A 22,591-nucleotide genomic window follows, 5' to 3' on the forward strand; every position below is an offset into this window, starting at 1 on the left:
CTCTTGCTTTTGAGGGTCACAAAGATTTATGTTCAACTACAATGTTTTGCTTGACTTCTCTCTGCCTAATCTTGGACTTTGACAGTTATGATGGTTTTGTTACCTAGAAATATTTATAAACTATTACTTATTTTTACTTTTTAAAATATAGGGTCATACTATGCCTTAAGTGTATCTAAATATCTCTTTGAATAGTTAAATATTGCTCTATATCATTGTATTATAATACCTGCACAATATTACAACATTTAGTTGTATTATTTACTTCCTACCAAATTAGGTCAATTCTAATATTTTACTATTTCAAACAATGACCAGCCATCCTTTTGGCTAGATTTTTGCACTTATTTGTGCCTCTTTCCCAAAGGAAGAGTTCTTTAAGGAAAATTACTAGATGAAAAAGTATACGAAACTACATAAAATTTTTAATTTGTGTGTGATTTGAAATGAGCAGAACAAAACCGACCAACACAACATCAGTGTTTTCTTATAAAATTCTCTGTACCTGTCTTTGAAAATACTTTTTAAAAGACAACCCTACCAAAAGTAATTTGTATTTTTCTTCACGTTTGGTGTCCTTGTTTAGGGAGTAAAACTGAGACTGTGCAACCTGAAGTAAAAAGTGAAACCGAACCCCATTTTATCTTAAAAAGTTCAGACAACACTAAAACTTATTCGCTGATGCCATCCACTCCTCATCCAGTGAAAGAGGCATCTCCAGTTTTCTCCTGGTCCCCGAAGACTGCTTCAGCCACACCAGCTCCGTTGAAGAATGATGCAGCAGCCTCGTGTGGGTTTTCAGAAAGAAGCAGCTCTCCCCACTGTACAATGTCTTCGGGAAGACTCAGTGGTGCCAATGCAGCCGCTGTTGAAGGCCCTGGCATTTCACAGCTTGGCGAAGCTGCTCCTCTCCCCACCCTGTCTGCTCCTGTGATGGAGCCCCTCGTTAATTCTGAGCCTCCCACTGGTGTGACTGAGCCGCTAACATCTCATCAGCCAAACCACCAGCCCTCCTTCCTCACCTCTCCTCAAGACCTTGACTCTTCTCCAATGGAAGAAGATGAGCAGCATTCTGAAGCAGATGAGCCTCCATCAGACGAACCCCTATCTGATGACCCCCTGTCACCTGCTGAGGAGAAGTTGCCCCACATTGATGAGTATTGGTCAGACAGTGAGCACATCTTTTTGGATGCAAATATTGGTGGGGTGGCCATCGCACCTGCTCACGGCTCGGTTTTGATTGAGTGTGCCCGGCGCGAGCTGCACGCTACCACTCCTGTTGAGCACCCCAACCGTAATCATCCAACCCGCCTCTCCCTTGTCTTTTACCAGCACAAAAACCTGAATAAGCCCCAACACGGTTTTGAACTAAACAAGATTAAGTTTGAGGCTAAAGAAGCTAAGAATAAGAAAATGAAGGCCTCAGAGCAAAAAGACCAGGCAGCTAATGAAGGTCCAGAACTGTCCTCTGAAGTAAATGAATTGAACCAAATTCCTTCTCATAAAGCATTAACATTAACCCATGACAATGTTGTCACCGTGTCCCCTTATGCTCTCACACATGTTGCGGGGCCCTATAACCATTGGGTCTGAAGGCTTTTCTCCCCCTCTTAATGCCTTTGCTAGTGCAGTGTATTTTTTCAAGGTGCTGTTAAAAGAAAGTCATGTTGTCGTTTACTATATCTTCATCTCACCCATTTCAAGTCTGAGGTAAAAAAATAATAATGATAACAAAACGGGGTGGGTATTCTTAACTGTGACTATATTTTGACAATTGGTAGAAGGTGCACATTTTAAGCAAAAATAAAAGTTTTATAGTTTTAAATACATAAAGAAATGTTTCAGTTAGGCATTAACCTTGATAGAATCACTCAGTTTGGTGCTTTAAATTAAGTCTGTTTACTATGAAACAAGAGTCATTTTTAGAGGATTTTAACAGGTTCATGTTCTATGATGTAAAATCAAGACACACAGTGTTAACTCTACACAGCTTCTGGTGCTTAACCACATCCACACAGTTAAAAATAAGCTGAATTATTATTTCATGGTGCCATCGTTCCAACATCTTCCAATCATTGCTAGAAAATTGGCATATTCCTTTGAAATAAACTTATGAAATGTTTTCTCTCTTAAAATATTTCTCCTGTGTAAAATACATCATTGTTGTTAGTAATGGTTGGAGGCTGTTCATAAATTGTAAATATATATTTTAAAAGCACTTTCTATTTTTAAAAGTAACTTGAAATAATATAGTATAAGAATCCTATTGTCTATTGTTTGTGCATATTTGCATACAAGAGAAATCATTTATCCTTGCTGTGTAGAGTTCCATCTTGTTAACTGCAGTATGTATTCTAATCATGTATATGGTTTGTGTTCTTTTACTGTGTCCTCTCACTTTCAAGTATTAGCAACTTGCAGTATATAAAATAGTTAGATAATGAGAAGTTGTTAATTATCTCTAAAATTGGAATTAGGAAGCATATCACCAATATTGATTAACTTTTTTTTTTTTTTAGAACTAGGTAAGAGTGGTCTCTTCTTATTGAACAACCTCAATTTAGTTTCATCCCACCTTTCTTAGTATAATCCATGAGAGGTGTTTCCAAAAGGAGATGATGGTACAGGATAGGTTTCAGAAGAGTCAAATGCTTCTAATGTCTCAAGGTGATAAAATACAAAAACTAAGTAGACAGATATTTTGTACTGAAGTCTGATACAGAATTAGGAGAAAACAAATTCTTGTTGAAATATTTTGAAAACAAATTCCCTACTGTCATCACATGCCTCCCCAACCCCAAGTCAAACAAGAGGAATGGTACTGTAAACATGGCTTTGTCCGTTAAGAGCTAATTCATTTGTTTATCTTAGCATACTAGATTTGGGAAAATGATAACTCATCTTTTCTGATAATTGCCTATGTTCTAGGTAACAGGAAAGTAGGCATTAAGTTTATTTTAGTCTTCCCATTTTCTTCCTATTACTTTATTGACTCATTTTATTGCAAAACAAAAAGGATTACCCGGACAACATGTTTCAAACAAGGAGAATTTTCAATGAAATACTTGATTCTGTTAAAATGCAGAGGTGCTATAACATTCAAAGTGTCAGATTCCTTGGGAGTATGGAAAACCTAATGGTGCTTCTCCCTTGGAAATGCCATAGGAAGCCCACAACCGCTAACACTTACAATTTTGGTGCAAAAGTAAACAGTTCCAGCAGGCTCTCTAAAGAAAAACTCATTGTAACTTATTAAAATAATATATGGTGCAAAGTATCTGTTTTGAGCTTTTGACTAATCCAAGTAAAGGAATATGAAGGGATTGTAAATAACAAAATGTCCATTGATAGACCATCGTGTACAAGTAGATTTCTGCTTGTTGAATATGTAAAATAGGGTAATTCATTGACTTGTTTTAGTATTTTGTGTGCCTTAGATTTCTGTTTTAAGACATGTATATTTTTGTGAGCCTAAGGTTTCTTATATACATATAAATAAGTGATTGTTTATTGCTTCAGCTGCTTCAACAAGATATTTACTAGTATTAGACTATCAGGAATACACCCTTGCGAGATTATGTTTTAGATTTTAGGCCTTAGCTCCCACTAGAAATTATTTCTTCACCAGATTTAATGGATAAAGTTTTATGGCTCTTTATGCATCAACTCATCTACTCATTCTTCGAGTCTACACTTATTGAACGCCTGCAAAATCTAAATATCACTTTTATTTTTCTTTGAATCACCACCTATGACATAGTAAACTTGAAGAATAAAAACTACCCTCAGAAATATTTTTAAAAGAAGTAACAAATTATCTTCAAGATAATCCATGGTAACGTATGCAGTAATTCAAATTGATCTGTCTCTGAATAGGTTTCTTAACAATCTAAACTTGAAACATCAATGTTAATTTTTGGAACTGTTGGGATTTGTGATGCTTGTTGCAGTTTACCAAAACAAGTATTTGAAAATATCTAGTATCAACTGAAATGTTTCCATTCCATTGTTGTAGTTAACATCATGAATGGACTTCCTAAGCTGATTACCCCACTGTGGGAACCAAATGGATTCCTACTTTGTTGGACTCTATTTCCTGATTTTAACAATTTACCATCCCATTCTCTGCCCTGTGATTTTTTAAAAGCTTATTCGATGTTCTGCAGCATTGTGATTGTATGCTGGCTACACCGCTTTTAGAATGCTCTTTCTCATGAAGCAAGGAAATAAATTTGTTTGAAATGACATTTTCTCTCATAAAACTGGTCATCTAACATTATTTCTACCCCTCTATTATGTTTTACTGTAATGATCACCTTTTCTTATACTTCTCTTATAACACTTAAATTGGATTTTAAATCTGTGTTTGTTCATAGTATGATCATTGAATTCGCTGATACATGACCTCATTAGCCCACTCAGTTCATAATATGCTACAAACTTACCAACTTTAATGAGAGAATAATTCCAATTCCTGCCTATTGCAGAATCCTACAAAATATCATGCTGTACTTGATATTCCTTTTTTTTTTTTTTTTTTGAGACAGAGTCTTGCTCTGTTGCCCAGGCTGGTCTCAAACTCTTGGCCCCAAGCGATCCTCCTGCTTCAGCCTCCTAAAGTGCAAGGATTATAGGCATGAGCCACTCTACCTGGCCTGAAATTCCATTTCTAATGGCTCTTGAGCCATTGTTGAAATTCCTTTTTTTTTTCTTGTGCTTGTCAGTCTCACCTACCTCTTGTTTCCAATTCATCTACAAAGTACCAAATAGACCAGGTCATAAACATAATTGAAATACATTTTACTGGAAAGTGAGGCTATCTGAAAAGGCATAGCTGTAGGCAAATTATTGCAACATGTTTACATCTTAAATAACATTCCAACATCTTTTTTTCAGTCTGCATGTTGATAATTTCATTTATTAAATATAGAACTTCAACTAGATGAGATCCATAAGTAATTTACTTAAGACATAACCTCAATACATATTTAATTGAATACATACCCTGTGTAAATAAGCTACTGATTTAATTCACACGACTAACCTACTTTCTAACATTATTACAGTGGACTTCTACTGATACCATTTCACAATAGCATGTGTGAAAATAACCCTGGACCAGTTTTTAAAACAAAAATTATATTGACTTTTTATCTGGGACGTGGGACTTTATTGCATGAAACTTCCATTGACAGTGGGCATAGCATTTCCTTTGCATATGCCAACCAAATCAGTAGCTGTATGCGACCTTTAATAGATATATAGTTATTACCTTCAATTTCACACCTTGATGCATGGAAATCTTTTTTATCTATATTTAATACAACTGTGAGTTTTGATCTTTTATAGAGATTTATGTCAACAGAATTTTGAAATAAGTTCATATAGTAGTGGCCTTTCATAGCAATGGAAGACAGCTGAGAAATCACATAGTTGAATCACTGGGGCCCAGAGAGTAAATCTTAATGCTAGATTGTAGTTAGAATTTAAACTGATGAAGGCCACTTTGTGTTGAGAACTGTAGGGAAACTTGATTTTCTTACCCAAAGGGTATTTTACCACTGGGAAATAAACAAGTATCAAATGCTTATACTGTATAGACTTTCAATTCCCCTGAAACTAGTGTTAAGCATATACAAGAAGTTATAAAGGCGTGGATGATTGAAATAATTAAGGAAAGTATTTCCACTGTATATACGACCCAGCCATGCTTACAGAGTTCATTCATGCCCTTTGCCTAGTTAGCCTCACAAATAAGTCCCAGCATAGTTTATTTTGATGTAGCTGTCTACATGTATTGGAATACTATTTTATTGCACATAGCTCCTAAACGTGCCCATAAGTATATTGAACACCAGTTGGGTGGCACACTCAACCAAGTGAATGTAATCAATACATAATTGCTGAAGGAGTCTGCATTTATCCAAATCAAATTATGCTCCATGTTGAGCTAAGTTTTAACAGCTTTAGAAATTGATGTCATCCATTGCTCTGGAATGCAATTCGGAAAGTCAGAGTCAGTATGTCCTTCATCAGAAATTAAATTTGTGTGTTTTCTTAGAATGTATTGAGATTTATTGGCATGTTCTTGCTTTTCCTATATATATAAAGTGGAAACTGAGTTCCTTTATTACTTCCTGAGATGGTAGAGCTGACTTTTTTTTTTTTTTTTTTTTTTTTGAGACGGAGTCTGGCTCTGTCGCCCAGGCTGGAGTGCAGTGGCCGGATCTCCGCTCACTGCAAGCTCCGCCTCCCGGGTTCGGGCCATTCTCCTGTCTCAGCCTCCTGAGTAGCTGGGACTACAGGCGCCCGCCACCTCGCCCGGCTAGTTTTTTGTATTTTTTTAGTAGAGACGGGGTTTCACCATGTTAGCCAGGATGGTCTCGATCTCCTGACCTAGTGATCCGCCCGTCTCGGCCTCCCAAAGTGCTGGGATTACAGGCTTGAGCCACCGCGCCCGGCCAGAGCTGACTTTTATACAGGATATCATCACTATTTTTTTGCACATTGATAGCTACAAATTTTATATTATTATTATTATTTTTTTTTTTTTGCTACAAATTTTAATTTTCTACCTTTCAGTGTCTGGATGACTTTTTAATTCTCTGTTTCTTCTGGGCTTCCAATCATATACCATTGTTTGCTTCAAAAGGGATATATTTTACTCAAGTAATCCAAAGACATTCCTAATTTTGCCACTCCTCATTTTCACTTCTCTTTAAGGGCCTTTATAGTATGTTCTAATTTCTCATTTGATAGTATGCAACATTTAATATTTTTAGCTCTAAAATTCCATCATTAATTATTTTTTTCTTTTCTTTCTTTTTTTTTTTTTTTTTTTTTTTTGAGAGGGAGTCTTGCTCTGTCGCCCAGGCTGGAGTGTAGTGGCGTGACCTCGGCTCACTGCAACCTCCGCCTCCCGAGTTCAAGCGATTCTCCTACCTCAGCCTCCCGAGGAGCTGGGATTACAGGTGCCCGCCAACACATCCGGCTAATTTTTGTATTTTAGTAGAGACAGAATTTCACTATGTAGGTCAAGCTGGTCTCAAATTCCTGACCTCAAATGATCTGCCCGCCTCAGCCTCCCAAAGTGCTGGGATTACAGGCGTGAGCCACTGCGCCCCGCCAATCACTTCTTTATCAGCTGTACTTCTTTCCTACCTTTACTGTAATACTTACGATCTTGCCTGGGTCATGAGTTTTCTTCTAGTTTGTTCAGCTATAGATGTCTTTTATGTTGGAGCAAAACTAGGTCCAAGGTAGGAATGTCATTATTAGATGTAAAACATTAGCTGATTTAACCAATTTATGTTAGTGCAACTTTGAAAACCCTTCGTTAACAGTATAAAGCTAGGTTTCCTAAAAATAGAAATTTTGTCCTTGGCAGCTGCTATGTAAGTCATGACCCTTGTCTTGTTCATAAGAAAGAAATTTTAGGCCGGGCGCGGTGGCTCAAGCCTGTAATCCCAGCACTTTGGGAGGCCGAGGCGGGTGGATCACGAGGTCAGGAGATCGAGACTATCCTGGCTAACACGGTGAAACCCCGTCTCTACTAAAAATACAAAAAAATTAGCCGGGCGTGGTAGCGGGCGCCTGTAGTCCCAGCTACTTGGGAGGCTGAGTCGGGAGAATGGCGTGAACCCAGGGGGCGGAGCTTGCAGTGAGCTGAGATCACGCCACTGCACTCCAGCCTGGGAGACACAGCGAGACTCCGTCTCAAAAAAAAAAAAAGAAAAGAAAGAAATTTTACAGCTGTCAGATTTTCATTTTAGGAGAAACAATGTTGGAAATTAATTTGGCTTCTTCTCCATTTGGCAAGGTATGAACCTTATAACACTTGACTAGACACTCTACTTGTTATTTTTCTTTTTTCTCACTTTACTGAAGCTGCAATATCACTAAGCGCACTTTCATTCTTTTTACAGTGTTATTTTTCTGATTTTCTTTAAACTAAAAATCTGTTGCTTCCCCTTCTCTGTCCTGTCTCCAATTCTTCTGATCCCCTACACAAATACACGTGGTTCATTTAAAAAATAGCAACCATCTTGGTAAAGCTGTCTTTTCCATTGTGTCCCGCAAGTTCTTTTAGGTGTAACATCATAAGAAATCACAAACTTGTATTCAACTCTTTTCAGTTTTAGGCAAATTCCATTTTTTAGGAATAATAGTTAAGCAGCCATAAGACCACAGGTTAATATTGAGTGCTCTCTCTTACTTTACCAATCCCAACAATGTTTAACTCTTATTTATTAGTTTTTGAGTGTTTTATGTAAAAATTGTGTATGAAGTTAAATATTCTAAGTTCTTCTGTATGGCTTTACTACATCTAATGTAAATTTACTCCATTGGAATTCTTTGGTTTTTGGCAGGGATAGGGATTATTCTATAATCTGGGTGAGAAAGATTAGGAAATGGACTGAAAGTAATTGGAAGAGGAGGCACAAGTAAACCATCAGAAATGCTTTTGACCATAAGAAGGGGAAATTAAGGGACAGAACGGAAGAAGCATTGTGCTCCTATCAGCAATCTGAGGGTTAACTCTACCTGCTTAAAAGCAAGAAATATTTTTAATATTTCTTCTCTCCACTCTGTACTAATTTTATCTGAAAAATTGCTGCTAAAATTTAGGAACCATTTTGAAAGCAACGGTAGTAATCAAAGGTATAATCCTCATGCTATATAATGTTTTAGATTATCAAACTGCTTTACTATGTGGAGCTTTTTCTGCCCATTACTGAGGGTTAGACGGAGAACATTGTTCCCATCTTAGAGGTGAGGAATGTGCAGATGGCAAGAATAGTAAATGGCTGGCTCCAAGTTACACAGCAAGTCAATCAATCAGAGACTAAGATATTTATTACTGGTAGACTGCTAAATTTCTGCATCATGAACAATGACTTGGAGAGGATGTTGCTGAGTAGAAATTTTGTCACACCTGATCTGAGAATATAAAATTTGTTCATTTGCAAAAAACATGCTTCTGAAGTATTTTGTTTCCATTATTTATTTAGCCAGCTAGTTTCTTATGTGTACTAAAGAAGGTCTCCCAAATTACCTATATTCCACAATAGGGCTTAGATTTATGAAGTTTTATATTTTTTCCTCCTTATAAAAAGCTCTTTTTATAAAAAATATCCCTGTAGTACTAAAACAGGGAGAAATCTCCTAAATAATATATTTTTTAATATCACTTTTTAAAAAAACTAGGGTAAGCACCTCACAATCAAAATTTAATGTATTTGTTATCTTGAAATGCAGGGGTTTTTGAAGGAAATGTGGTAGGTAAACAATTTAGTTCCCAATTCCTGATCGTAAAAATGCAAAATTGGGCCGGGTGTGGTGGCTCACGCCTGTAATCCCAGCACTTTGGGAGACAAAGGCAGGTGGATCACGAGGTCAGGAGTTCAAGACCAGCCTGGCCAAGATGGTGAAACCCCCATCTCTACTAAAAACACAAAAATTAGCCAGACATGGTGACAGATATCTGTAATCCCAGCTACTTGGGAGGCTGAGGCAGAGAATTGCTTGAACCCGGGAGGCGGAGGTTGCAGTGAGCCAAGATTGTGCCACTGGACTCTAACCTGAGTGACAGAGTGAGACTCCAACTCAAAAAAAAAAAAAAAAGCCAAATTGTTGGTATCTCTAAGACAGAGCAAGACTCCCTCTCTAAGAGATAGTAGTGTCTCCCACTTAATTGAATTCGTTTTGTTTGCTTTGCTTTGATTCTTGCCACATAAAATCTGTGGGTCAAAGGCTAACCCAGAGATTTGCTCAGAGAGTTAAGAAAAATAATAAGATGTATTTGTAAATTTTTAAATAATGAAAAATGAGATGTATTTGTAAATTTTAAAATAACCTCTTTATAAATATAAATATCTTTATAAATATAAAGAGGTAGGATGTTTTGGCTATCTAATTAGCACATTCTGAGTCACACACACAAACAGGCCAAACAACTCTAGATATTCAAATAAATTCCCCTTTTGGTGATTCAGTTCAGTAACTGCCTGTCCTCATCAATGCCTGTTTGTGATGATGAAATAGTTGACAACTGGGACTTTACAAAAATAGCTCCTGAAAAAAATTAAATATTTTATTGCAATGTATGTTCATATTTTTTTTTAACTTTTATGAAATAACATTGTGATAGGTGCTTTAAGATAAATATTTTTCCAGAAGTGGTTTATAGTATAAACTAAGGGCAGTTTTTACATTGTGATATGTGGGTGGATGGTCATATTTAGTTAGGTTATTAAGAAATCATGAAGTGTTCTCTAACAAGAAACTTGCAAAGCTATTTTGCAGGAAGAAAGTCATTAACTTCAAGTTTATCTTTTTCTCATGCTATATGCTTAATTACCAAGTAAATTCACTTGCGTACCATTACCTTAATTCAAAGGAGAAGCCAGAATGTCTATCATTGGTGGGAGTAAAATATAAGCAGATTCTTTACCATGGTGAAATAGAATAATACTGAATTCCCAATACAGAAATACTAATTTCATAAGCTAATATTCCTGTCTTTTAGCTGACTTCTTTCTCTCTTCAGGATATGTTTACTATTTATTATTTACCTTTGAATTTTTTCTTTGGGGGACTTTTACCTATTGCATCCCACTATATTAAGTATCCTTTACAATGAAATATCTTAGCAAGGAAATGCTTTTAAAACTTCACAAATATCCGATTTCATTCTTAACATATGGGGGAAGCAGTAAAAGAAAAAGCACTTCACCATGTAGAAAGGAAAGTGATCATTTTAATTAAGATAATGTCAATTCATGATCAACATTTAATCCTCTGCAAACAAGGGAACACTTACTAGCAGTACTTGAAGACTTGTGAGTTGGAATTGCATGTTACTTGAAAGATCTAATTAAGCTAAATTTTGGTGCACAGCAGTTGTACATGATTTCATGTTTATGTAGCAAAATGCATTGAAATGTATTAGTGTTGAAACATACATGTAAAGGTAGTTGTGGAAATTGTTATATTTTCCTTGTGTGTCATTTATTTAGAGCATAAAGGTTTTTTTTAATTGTTCTAACTGAATAAGGCTAAATGAATACTGTAATTGAAAATATATTTTAAACCTTTGTCATGAGTTTTTTTAAAAAAAAACTATTGCAAATTGTATCATTCCTGATTACACAGAACTTTGTGGGTGGTTTTAAATAAATTTTATACTTCTATTTTGCACCTGATAGTCTAATTTTTCTTTCCTCCTAAAAATCACATTTAAAAGTTTTAATATTCAATAAAATTCACACATTTTAACTACAAAGGACTATAAGATTTAATATTTGGAGATGACTAAACATATGCATGTGCTCACCATAAAATCAAAATGGCTAGCATTTATGAAATGCTTATTACATGCCAGAAACCTTACACTTTATGTAAATTATGTAATTCCCATGGTGATTCTATTAAGGACTCTTTTTTTTTTTTTTTTTTTTTGAGACGGAGTCTCACTCTGCTGCCCAGGCTGGGGTGCAGTGGCCGGATCTCAGCTCACTGCAAGCTCCGCCTCCCGGGTTTACACCATTCTCCTGCCTCAGCCTCCCGAGTAGCTGGGACTACAGGCGCCTGCCACCTCGCCCAGCTAGTTTTTTTTTGTAATTTTTAGTAGAGATGGGGTTTCACCGTGTTAGCCAGGATGGTCTCGATCTCCTGACCTTGTGATCCGCCCATCTCGGCCTCCCAAAGTGCTGGGATTATAGGCTTGAGCCACCGCGCCCGGCCCTATTAAGGACTCTTATCAACCTCATTACATAGATCTATTCTGAAACTTGAAGTTATTAAGTTCACAGCCCTAGTAATTGGCAGAGCTGTTACTCTACTCATGTCCTTACTTGGCTTTACAATCGTTTCAATAAACTTAATAATTTTCCTTAAGTCTGCTAAATTTAAACTTAATTCTGAATGCAGTTTGCCAACAGTATTTTACTGTTTTTACTTTTTTTTTTTTTTTTTTTTTGAGTCAGTCTCACTTTGTCGCCTGGGCTGGGGTACAGTGGCACGATCTTAGCTCACTGCAACCTCTGCCTCCTGGTTCAAGTGATTCTCCTGCCTCAGTCTCCTGAGTAGCTGCGATTATAGGGGTGCATTACCACATCTGGCTAATTTTTGTATTTTTAGTAGAGACATGGTTTCACCATGTTAGCCAAGCTGGTCTCAAACTCCTGACCTCGGGTGATCTGCCCACCACTGTCTCCCTAAGTGCTGGGATTACAGGCGTAGGCCATTGCGCCTTGAAGCCAACAGTATTTTAAAGACTTCAATATTAAATTTTTTTTTTTTTTTTTTTTTTTTTCTGAGACAGAGTCTCACTCTGTCACCCAGGCTGGAGTGCAGTGGGGCGATCTCAGCTCACTGCAACCTCCACTTCCTAGGTTCAAGCAATTCTCCTGCCTCAACTTCCTGAGTAGCTAGGATTACAGGTGTGCACAACGACGCCTGGCTAATTTTTTTTTTTTTGAGACGGAGTCTCGCTCTGTTGCCCAGGCTGGAGTGCAGTGGCGCAATCTTCGCTCACTGCAAGCTCTGCCTCCCGGGTCCACGCCATTCTCCTGCCTCAGTCTCTCCAGCAGCTGGGACTACAGGCGCCTGCCACCACGCCCGGCTAATTTTTTTGTATTTTTTATTTATTTTATTGTATTATTTTTATTTTTTTGAGACAGGGTCTTGCTCTGTTGCCCAGGCTGGAATGCAGTGGTGTGATCTTGGCTCACTGCAAGCTCTGCCTCCCGGGTTCAGGCCATCTCCTGCCTCAGCCTCCCGAGTAGCTGGGACTACAGGTGCCTGCCACCACGCCCGGCTAATTTTTTTGTATTTTTTATTTATTTTATTTTATTTTATTTATTTATTTTATTTTTTTGAGACAGAGTCTTGCTCAGTCGCCCAGGCTGGAGTGCAGTGGTACAACCTCGGCTCACTGCAAGCTCCGCCTCCCAGGTTCATGCCGTTCTCCTGCCTCAGCCTCCCAAGTAGCTGGGACTACAGGATCCCACCACCACGCCAGGTTAATTTTTTTTTTTTTTTTTTTTTGTATTTTTAGTAGAGACGGGGTTTCACCGTGTTAGCCAGGATGGTCTTGATCTCCTGACCTCGTGATCTGCCTGCCTCGGCCTCCCAAAGTGCTGGGATAATAGGCGTGAGCCACCGCGCCCGGCAATTTTTGTGTTTTTAGTAGAGACAGTATTTCACCATGTTGGCCAGGCTGTTCTCGAACTCCTGACCTCAGGTGATGCACCTGCCTCAGCCTCCCAAAGTGCTGGGATTACAGGCTTGAGCCACCATGCCCGGCCTCTAGTTTACTTTTCATAAAAATTCCATTACAGGCCAGGTGTGGTGGCTCATGCTTGTAATCCTAACAATTTGGGTGGCTGAGGTGGTGGATCGCTTGAGCTCAAGAGTTTGAGACCAGCCTGGGCAAGGTAGGGAAACCCCATCTCTACAAAAAGTACAACAAAATTAGCCAGGTGTGTTGGCAAGCACATGTAGTCCCAGCGACTTGGTAGACTGAGGCGGGAGGCTCACTTGAACCCAAAAGGTTGAGGCTGCAATTAGTTGAGATGGAGCCACTACACTCCAGCCTGGGTAACAAAGTGAGACCCTGCCTCAAAAAAAAAAAAAAAAAAAAGATTGGCTGGGTGTGGTGGCTCACACCCACAACAATCCCAGCACTTTGAGAGGCCAAGGCAGGTGGATCACCTGAGGTCAGGAGTTAAAGACGAGCCTGGCCAACATGGTGAAACCCTGTCTCTATCAAAAAATTAGCTGGTTGTGGTGGCGGGTGCCTATAATCCCAGGTACTTGGGAGGCTGAGGCAGGAGAATCACTTGAATCTGGGAGGCAGAGGTTGCAGTGAGCTGAGATTGCGCCACTGGACTCCAGCCTGGGCAACAGTGAGACTGCATCTCAAAAAAAAAAAAAAATTATATGTTACTGGGCATGAGGGTGTATGCCTGTAGTCTCAGCTAGCTACCAAGAAGGCAGAGGCAGGAGGACTCCTTTAGCCCAGTAGTTTAAGTCCAGCCAGCCTGGGCAACATAGCAAGATCCTATCTCTAAATAAAAACAAACAACATAAAAATTGTATAAGAAACAATCGGAACATTTATTTTTTATAATTTCAGAGTGGGAAAAGCATGTCACAAAATTTAAGAGGCATAAAAGAAAAAATTACCAATTTAACTATATAAAAATAATAAGGCTGGGCATGGTGGCTCACACCTATAATCCCAGCACATTGGGAGGCAAGCAGGGAAGACTGCTTGAAGCCAGGAGTTTGAGAATATTTCAGGCAACATAGTGGGATCTCATCTCTACAAAAATTTAAGGCCTGGTGTGGTGGCTCACGCCTGTAATCCTAGCACTTCAGGAGGCCAAGGCAGTCGGATCATGAGGTCAGGAGTTCGAGATCAGTCTGGCCAACATAGTGAAACTCTGTCTCTACTAAAAATTCAAAAAAATTATCCAGTGTGGTGGTGGGTGCCTGTAATACCAGCTACTTCGGAGGCTGAGGCAAGGAGAATTGCTTGATTCTGTAAGGTGGAGGTTGCAGTGAGCCAGGATTGTGCCATTGCACTCCAGCTGAGGCAACAGTGTGAGACTCTGTCTCAAAAAAATAAATAAATAAAAAATAAAAATGTCTGGGCGTGGTAGGCTGAGCTTGTAGTCCTAGCTACTTGAGAGGCTGAGATGGGAGGATTGCTTGCGCCGGAGATGTTGAGACTGCAGTGAGCTGTGATAGCAGCACTGCACTTCAGCCTGGGTGACAGAGAGAAAATCTGTCTCAACAAAATTTTAAATTTAAAAAATAAATAATAGTCCGGGCATGGTGGCTCACGCCTGCAATCCCAGCACATTGGCAGGCAGAGGGGAGCGGATCCCTTGAGGTAAGGAGTTCAAGACCAGCCTGGCAAACAATGGCGAAACCCTGTCTCTGCTAAAATAATACAAAAATGGCTGGGCGAGGTGGCTCACGCCTATAATCCCAGCACTTCGGGAGCCCGAGGCAGGTGGATCACCTGAAGTCAGAAGTTTGACCAGCATGGAGAGACCTTGTCTCTACTAAAAAAACAAAATTAGCTGGGCGTGGTGTCCTGTAATCCCAGCTACTCGGGAGACTAAGGCAGGAGAACCGCTTGAATCCAGGAGGTGGAGATTGCAGTGAGCCGAGATTATGCCATTGCACTCAAGCCTAGGCAAAAAGAGTGAAACTCTGTCCAGAAAAAAAAAAAAAAAAAAAATAGTGAAAATGGAACCTTCTGTACAAAAAGTTTTCCCAAAATCAAATTTGAAAAAACAAAACAAGTCAAAACCTAGCATTAAATATTTGAAGCTTGGCCGGGCGCGGAGGCTCATGCCTGTAATCCCAGCTACTCAGGAGGCTGAGGCAGGAGAATTGCTTGAACCTGGGAGACGGAGGTTGCGGTGAGCTGAGATCACACTATTGCACGCCAGCCTGGGCAACAAGAGCGAAACTCCATCTCAAAAAAAAAAAAAAAAAAAAAAAAAAAAAAAAATTGAAGCTCATATAACAGAAGACTAAAATAATGAGCTATCAAGAATGAATAAGGATCAGTGGCCTAATGGAAATAGAATAAAGGATAGGAACAATTGGCTAATAGAAAAGGAAATACAAATGTCTCTTACAAGTATAAAAAGATATCTTCATGCATAGTAAGAAAAATACTATTACTACATTAAGATGCCAACGATGGCCACCATCCATTCCTTTCCTCTCTTTTTGTGCATGACATATCCCCATGGAGTGGTGGCAACTGTTCTTCCACCTTCTGGAATTTGAGTTGACAGTGTTCCCTTCTTCACTTTGGAGCCCCGAGGTATTACGAGTGAAGGCCAGGTTGCTCTGGGCAAAAAAGAAGCTGAGAGTAATGGAGTACTGAAGTGCTAGATTCTGATTTAAGAAACAACACTGGGCATGTGAGAATCAGGTAACTCTAGCTCCAGCTGCCATGTGAATACAAGAATATGAGAGTCCTTAAGCAATAGCCAGATAGCTGAGCCCACTCATTCCACAGAGCTAGCAGATATTGATATTTTAAGCCACTACATTTTGTGATGGTTTGTTATGCCATAAAGCACCATTATTCAGTGCTCCCATAAAGTGCTGGTGGAGTATAAATTGGTATAATTCTTTTTTTTTTTTTTTCTGAGATGGAGTCCCACTCTGTTGCCCAGGCTGGAGTGCAGTGGCGCGATCTTGGATCACTGCAACCTCTGCCTCCTAGGTTCAAGTGATTCTCCCGCCTCAGCCTCCTAAGTAGCTGGGATTATAGGTGCATGCCACCATGCCTGAATAATTTTTGTATTTTAAGTAGAGACAAGGTTTCACCATGTTGGCCAGGCTGGTCTCAAACTCCTGACCTCATGATCTGCCTGCCTCGGCCTCCCAGAGTGTTGGGATTATAGGCGTGAGCCACCATAACCAGCCATAAATTGGTATAATTCTTATGGATGTAGAATTGGCAGTAACTATTAAAATCATAAATGCATGAAAACTGTGACCAAGCAATCCTTTTAAGAATGTTTTTATTTTTTAGAGACGGGGGTCTTGCTATGTTGGTGAGGTTGGTCTTGAACTCTTGGCCTCAAGCAATTCTCCCACCTCATCCTCCCAAAATGCTAGCATTATAGTCATGAGCCACTTTTCCCAGCCTTAAGAAGGTATTCTACTGATAAAATTATACATAAGTGAAATCACATAATCACGAAGTTGTTTATTGCAGCACTGCCTATGAAAGTAAAGAAGAATAAGCAACTCATGCCTGTAATCCCAGCACTTTGGGAGGCCGAAGCAGGCAGTTCACCTGAGGTCAGTTCACCTGAGGTTCGAGACCAGCCTGGCCAACATGGTGAAACCCCGTCTCTACTAAAAATACAAAAATTAGCCAGGCATGGTGGCACGTGCCTGTAATCCCAGCTATTTGGGAGGCTGAGACGGGAGAATTTCTTGAACCCCAGAGCTGGAGCTTGCAGTGAGCTGAGATCAAGATCCAGCCACTGCACTAGACTCCATCTCCAAAAAAAAAAAGAATAAAAAAGGGCCTAAATACCCATCCATTTTAGATTGAGTAAATATCATACGGCAAATTCACACAAGAATAGGTACTTCAATGGTTTAAAAAAAAAAAAAAAGGCCGGGCGCGGTGGCTCAAGCCTGTAATCCCAGCACTTTGGGAGGCCGAGGCGGGCGGATCACAAGGTCAGGAGATCGAGACCACAGTGAAACCCCGTCTCTACTAAAAATACAAAAAATTAGCCGGGCGCGGTGGCGGGCGCCTGTAGTCCCAGCTACTCAGGAGGCTGAGGCAGGAGAATGGCGGGAACCCGGGAGGCGGAGCTTGCAGTGAGCCGAGATCGCGCCACTGCACTCCAGCCTGGGCAACAGCGTGAGACTCCCTCTCAAAAAAAAAAAAAAAAAAAAAAAAAAAAAGTGGAGGAGGGGAAGCAATTTCTATCTGGATATGGAACAATTTCTTTTTTTTTTTTTTTTTTTTTCCTCAGCTAGAAGAATTTTACTTGTTGTAGGCAGTCTCTTATTCCTAGCAGAAAACATATGAAAATATTTCTTGCATGTAATATGGGTGCACAAAGCCTTCAGAAGCAATTTGAAGGAAAGATTGACAGTAACAAGAATTTCACTTAAAAACAAAACAAACAAAAAAAACAGCATCTCATTATGTTGCCCAGGCTAGAATGCGTGGCAGTTCACAGGCGTAACCATAACCCACTGCAGCCTCGAACTCCTGGGCTCAGGTGATCTTCCCAACTCAGGAGTAGCTGGGAGTGAACAATTTCTTTTCTTTTCTTTTTTTCTTTCTCTGGTCTCACTGTCGCCCAGGCTGTAGTTCAATGGCGTGATCTCCACTCACTGCAGCAACCTCTGCCTCCCAGGTTTGAGTGATTCTTGTGCCTCAGCCTCCCAAGTAGCTGGGATTACAGACGTGCACCACCACCCCCACTTATTTTTATTTTATTTTATTTTTTTTTTTGAGACGGAGTTTCATTCTGTTCACATCATTCTCCCGCCTCAGCCTCCCGAGTAGCTGGAACTGCAGGCATCCACCACCACGCCTGGCTAATTTTTTGTATTTTTAGTAGAGAGGGGGTTTCACATGTTAGCCAGGATGGTTTCGATCTCCTGACCTTGTGATCCACCCGCCTCGGCCTCCCAAAGTGCTGGGATTACAGGTGTGAGCCACCGCACCCGGCCCTAATTTTACATGTTTAGTACAGATGGGGTTTCTCCATGTTGGTCAGGCTGGTCTCGAACTCCCAACCTCAGGTGATCTACATGCCTCGGGTTCCCAAAGTGCTGGCATTACAGGCATGAGCCACTGAGCCTGGCATTTTTGTATTTTTTGTAGAGACATGTTTCTCCATGTCACTTACACTCGTCTCAAACTCCTGGATTCAAGGGATTCACCCACCGCAGCCTCCCAGAGTACTGGCATTACAGGGGTGAGCCACTCCACCTAGCTCATTTTCCTGTTTCTTAATTGCCTTTTTTTTTTTTTTTTTGAGACCGAGTTTTGCTCTTGTTGCCCAGGCTGGAGTGCAATGGCACGATCTTGGCTCACCACAACCTCTGCCTCCTGGGTTCAAGCAATTCTCCTGCCTCAGCCTCCCGAGTAGCTGGGATTACAGACATGCAGCACGCCTGGCTAATTTTGTATTCTTAATTGCCTTTTTAAAAAATTATTGCCGAGGTGGTGACTCATACCTGTAATCCCAGCACTTTGGGAGGCTGAGGTGGTGGATCACGAGGTCAGGAGTTTGAGACCAGCCTGGTCAATATGGTGAAACCATCTCTACTAAAAATACAAAAAATCAGCCAGGTGTGGTGGTGCGCGCCTGTAGTCTCAGCTGCTCAGGAGGCTGAAGCAGAAGAACTGCTTGAACCCGGGAGGTGGAGGTTGCAGTGAGCTGAGATCGCACCACTGAACTCCAGCCTGGGCGACACAGCGAGATTCCATCTCAAAAAATAAAAATAAAAATAAAATTATTATTATTGGCCAGGCTTGGCAGCTCACGCCTGTAATCCTAGCACTTTGGGAGGCTGAAGCGGGTGGATCACCTGAGGTCCAGAGCAGGAGACCAGCCTGGCGAACATGGTGAAACCCTATCTCTACTAAAAATACAAAAAATTAGCTGAGCTTGGTCACACATGCCTATAATCCCAGCTACTTTGGATGCTGAGGCAAGAGAATCACTTGAACCCGGGAGGCAAAGATTGCAATGATCTGAGATCGCACCATTGCACTCCAGCCTGGGCAACAGGAGTGAAACTCCATCTCAAAAAAACAAATAAAAATAAATAAAATAAATTTTATTATTATTTTGGTAATTTTTTTAGTATTAACTTTTTTTTTTTTTTTTTTTGAGACGGAGTCTCAATTCTGTTGCCCAGAACGGAGTGCAGTGGCATGATCTCAGCTCACTGCAACCTCTGCCTCCCGCGTTCAAGTCATTCTCCTGCCTCAGCCTCCTAAGTAACTGGGATTACAGGTGCGCATCACCACGTCCAGTTAATTTTCGTATTTTTAGTAGAGATGGGTTTTCACCATGTTGGTCAGGCTGGTCTCAAACTCCTGACCTCGTGATCCGCCTGCCTCAGCCTCCCAAAGTGCTGGGATTACAGGTGTGAGCCACGGCACCTAGGCAGTATTATCTTTTCTACAAGCTATTAATTGCCCTCAGTTCGAAGTAATTGTTATGTCAAAGAGGCATGTTTTGGGATGATATATTCTGGTTTCCTTCAACTCATAGTAGCATTATTCATACTAGCCCCAAAGTAGAAAAACGTAATAGATGAACTAATGTGTGGATAAGCAAAATGTGGTATATCTATTGTGTTAAAGAGAAGTTTTTAAAATCTGTTTGTAGTCATAATTGTGATTGTTGAGTTTTCATGTGTGAGATGTGTGTCACTCAAGCCTTTTTACAATGTCCGTATATTACATTAAAAAAAAAAAAAAGAGGCCGGGCACAGTGGCTCACGCCTATAATCCCAGCACTTTGGGAGGCCAAGGCAGGCGGATCATGAGGTCAGGACATCGAGACCAGCCTGACCAACATGGTGAAAACCCGTCTCTACTAAAAATACAAAAATTAGCCGGGTGTGGTGGCGGGCACCTGTATTCCCAGCTACTCAGGAGCCTGAGGCAGGAGAATCGCTTGAACCCGAGATGTGGAGGTTGCAGTGAGCCAAGATTACACCAGTGCACTCCAGCCTGGGTGACAGAGTGAGACACCGTCTCAAAAAGAAAAAGAAAAAAAAGAATGACATTTTTTGAAGCACGATAAGGAAGACTTTACTTGGGACCATTACGATTATGTATAGGGACCACTACAATGGGATTTTACAGTGGGAAAGAGAGTTGGCCTAAACTCTGAATAAAACATGGGCAAGGGGGGAATTTATAGCCAAGGAGCAGGTTAGGGTCAGTGGATAGAAAGTTACTAAGGACCAGGTTCACATCTGTCATCCTAGCACTTTGGGAGACTGAGGCAGGAGGATCACTTGAGGCTAGAGTTCATGACCAGCCTGAGCAACAAAGTAGACCATCTCTACAAAAAAAATATTGCAAAAATCAGCCAGGCGTGGTGGCACACGCTTGCAGTCCCAGCCACTTGGGAGGCTGAGGTGGACAGATTTCTTGAATCTAGCAGATCAAAGCCACAATGAGCTGTGATCATGCCACTGCACTCCAGCACTGCTGCCTGGGTGACAGAGTGAAACCTTCTCTCAAAAAAGAAAGGAAAACAACATTACTAACAGGTAACATCAGAGTCCGGGAATTCTGACTAAACTCATTTAACAGGATTGAAGGGGTGGCCTGCCCCTCCACACCTGTGGGTGTTTCTCGTAAGGTGGAACGAGAGACTTGAGAAAAGAAATAAGACACAGAGACAAAGTATAGAGAAAGAAAAGCGGGGCCCAGGGGACCGGCGCTCAGCTTACAGAGGACCCACGCCGGCACCGGCCTCTGAGTTCCCTTAGTATTTATAGATAATTATCTTTTTTTTTTTTTTGAGACAGAGTCTCGCTGTGTCGCCCAGGCTGGAGTGCAGTGGCCGGATCTCAGCTCACAGCAAGCTCTGCCTCCCGGGTTTTTACGCCATTCTCCTGCCTCAGCCTCCCGAGTAGCCGGGACTACAGGCGCCCGCCACCTCGCCCGGCTAGTTTTTTGTATTTTTTAGTAGAGAGGGGGTTTCACCGTGTTAGCCAGGATGGTCTCGAACTCCTGACCTCGTGATCCGCCCGTCTCGGCCTCCCAAAGTGCTGGGATTACAGGCTTGAGCCACCGCGCCCGGCATAGATAATTATCTTTACCATCTTAAAGATAAGGGAGTGGCAGGACAATAGGATCGTTTTTAGGGAGGAAATTAGCAGTAAGACATAAGAACAAGGATCTCTGTGACATGAATAAGTTTAAAGGAAAATCCTGTGCCTTGAGATAAACCTTTTAGCAACACTGTTTCATCCTATCACATGGGGATAAACCTTGGACAATACCTAGCTTTTCTAGGAACAAAGACACACCCTGCACGCCCAAAATCCATTAAACCTTGAGTTACCACAGCACATATCTTTTGCAAGGACAAGGTTGGGGGTAGGGTCACAGATTAACAGCATCTCAAATACAGAACAAAATGGAGTCTCTTATGTCTACTTCTTTCTATATAGACACAGTAACAGGCTGATCTCTTTCTTTTCCCCACACAGGATTATTGCTGAAGACAGGTAGAGGTGATGAGACAGCACTCTGGTGGTTGGTGGAGGATGAGGAACTTGATCAGATATTGAGGGTGATTAGATATCAAGTGTAGGGGGTTCTTGGAATGGGCACGGTGTCTCATTCCTGTAATCCCAGCACTTTTGGAGCCTGAGGTGGGCGGATCACTTTAGGTCAGGAGTTCAAGACCAGCCTCGCCAAAATGGTGAAACCCTGTCTCTGCCAAAAATGCAAAAATTAGCTGGGCATGGTGGTGCGTGCCTGTAATTCCAGCTACTCGGGAGGCTGAGACATGAGAATTGCTTGAACACAGGAGGCAGAGGTTGCAGTGAGCCGAGATCATGCCACTGCACTCCAGCCTGGGCTACAGAGTGACAGTATGTCTCAAAAATAAAAATAAAAAAAGGGGTTGGAGGGGCTCTTGACAAACTTACTTAACAGGGTTCTTTGCTAAAACTGGATTTGAGCTGGGTATAGTGGTGCACACTTTTAGTCCCAGCTACTCAGGAGGCTAAATCCAGAGGAATGCCTGAGGCCAGGAGTTCGAGGCTGCATTGTGCTATGATTGTACCTGTGAATAGCCACTGCACACCAGCCTGGGCACCATGGGAAGACCCTGTCTTTCTTTTTTTTTTTTTTTTTTTTGAGATGGAGTCTTGCTCCGTCGCCTAGGCTGGAGGGCAGTGGCCGGATCTCAGCTCACTATAAGCTCCGCCTCCCGGGTTTACGCCATTCTCCCGCCTCAGCCTCTGTAGTCCCTGTAGCTGGGACTACAGGTGCCTGCCACCGCGCCCGGCTAGCTTTTTTGTATTTTTTAGT

The 22,591-nt window shown here is 40.9% G+C and overlaps 1 protein-coding gene across 9 annotated transcripts in view; it reads left to right on the plus strand.

Moving 5' to 3' along the window:
* LOC105466117 (tet methylcytosine dioxygenase 1) overlaps nucleotides 1-11,199 on the plus strand; it is a 149,801-nt gene extending 138,602 nt beyond the window's left edge. For all 9 annotated transcript variants that reach the window (XM_011715068.3, XM_011715069.3, XM_071069638.1 and 6 more), the window contains one exon: nucleotides 587-11,199. In XM_011715068.3, coding sequence (XP_011713370.2) covers nucleotides 587-1,593 — 1,007 coding nt within the window. In that variant the 3' untranslated portion in view covers nucleotides 1,594-11,199. The remainder of the gene's footprint in view (nucleotides 1-586) is intronic.
* Nucleotides 11,200-22,591: the final 11,392 nt, after the last annotated feature.

Source organism: Macaca nemestrina, chromosome 9, assembly GCF_043159975.1.
Source record: "Macaca nemestrina isolate mMacNem1 chromosome 9, mMacNem.hap1, whole genome shotgun sequence".
Lineage (NCBI taxonomy): Eukaryota > Metazoa > Chordata > Mammalia > Primates > Cercopithecidae > Macaca > Macaca nemestrina.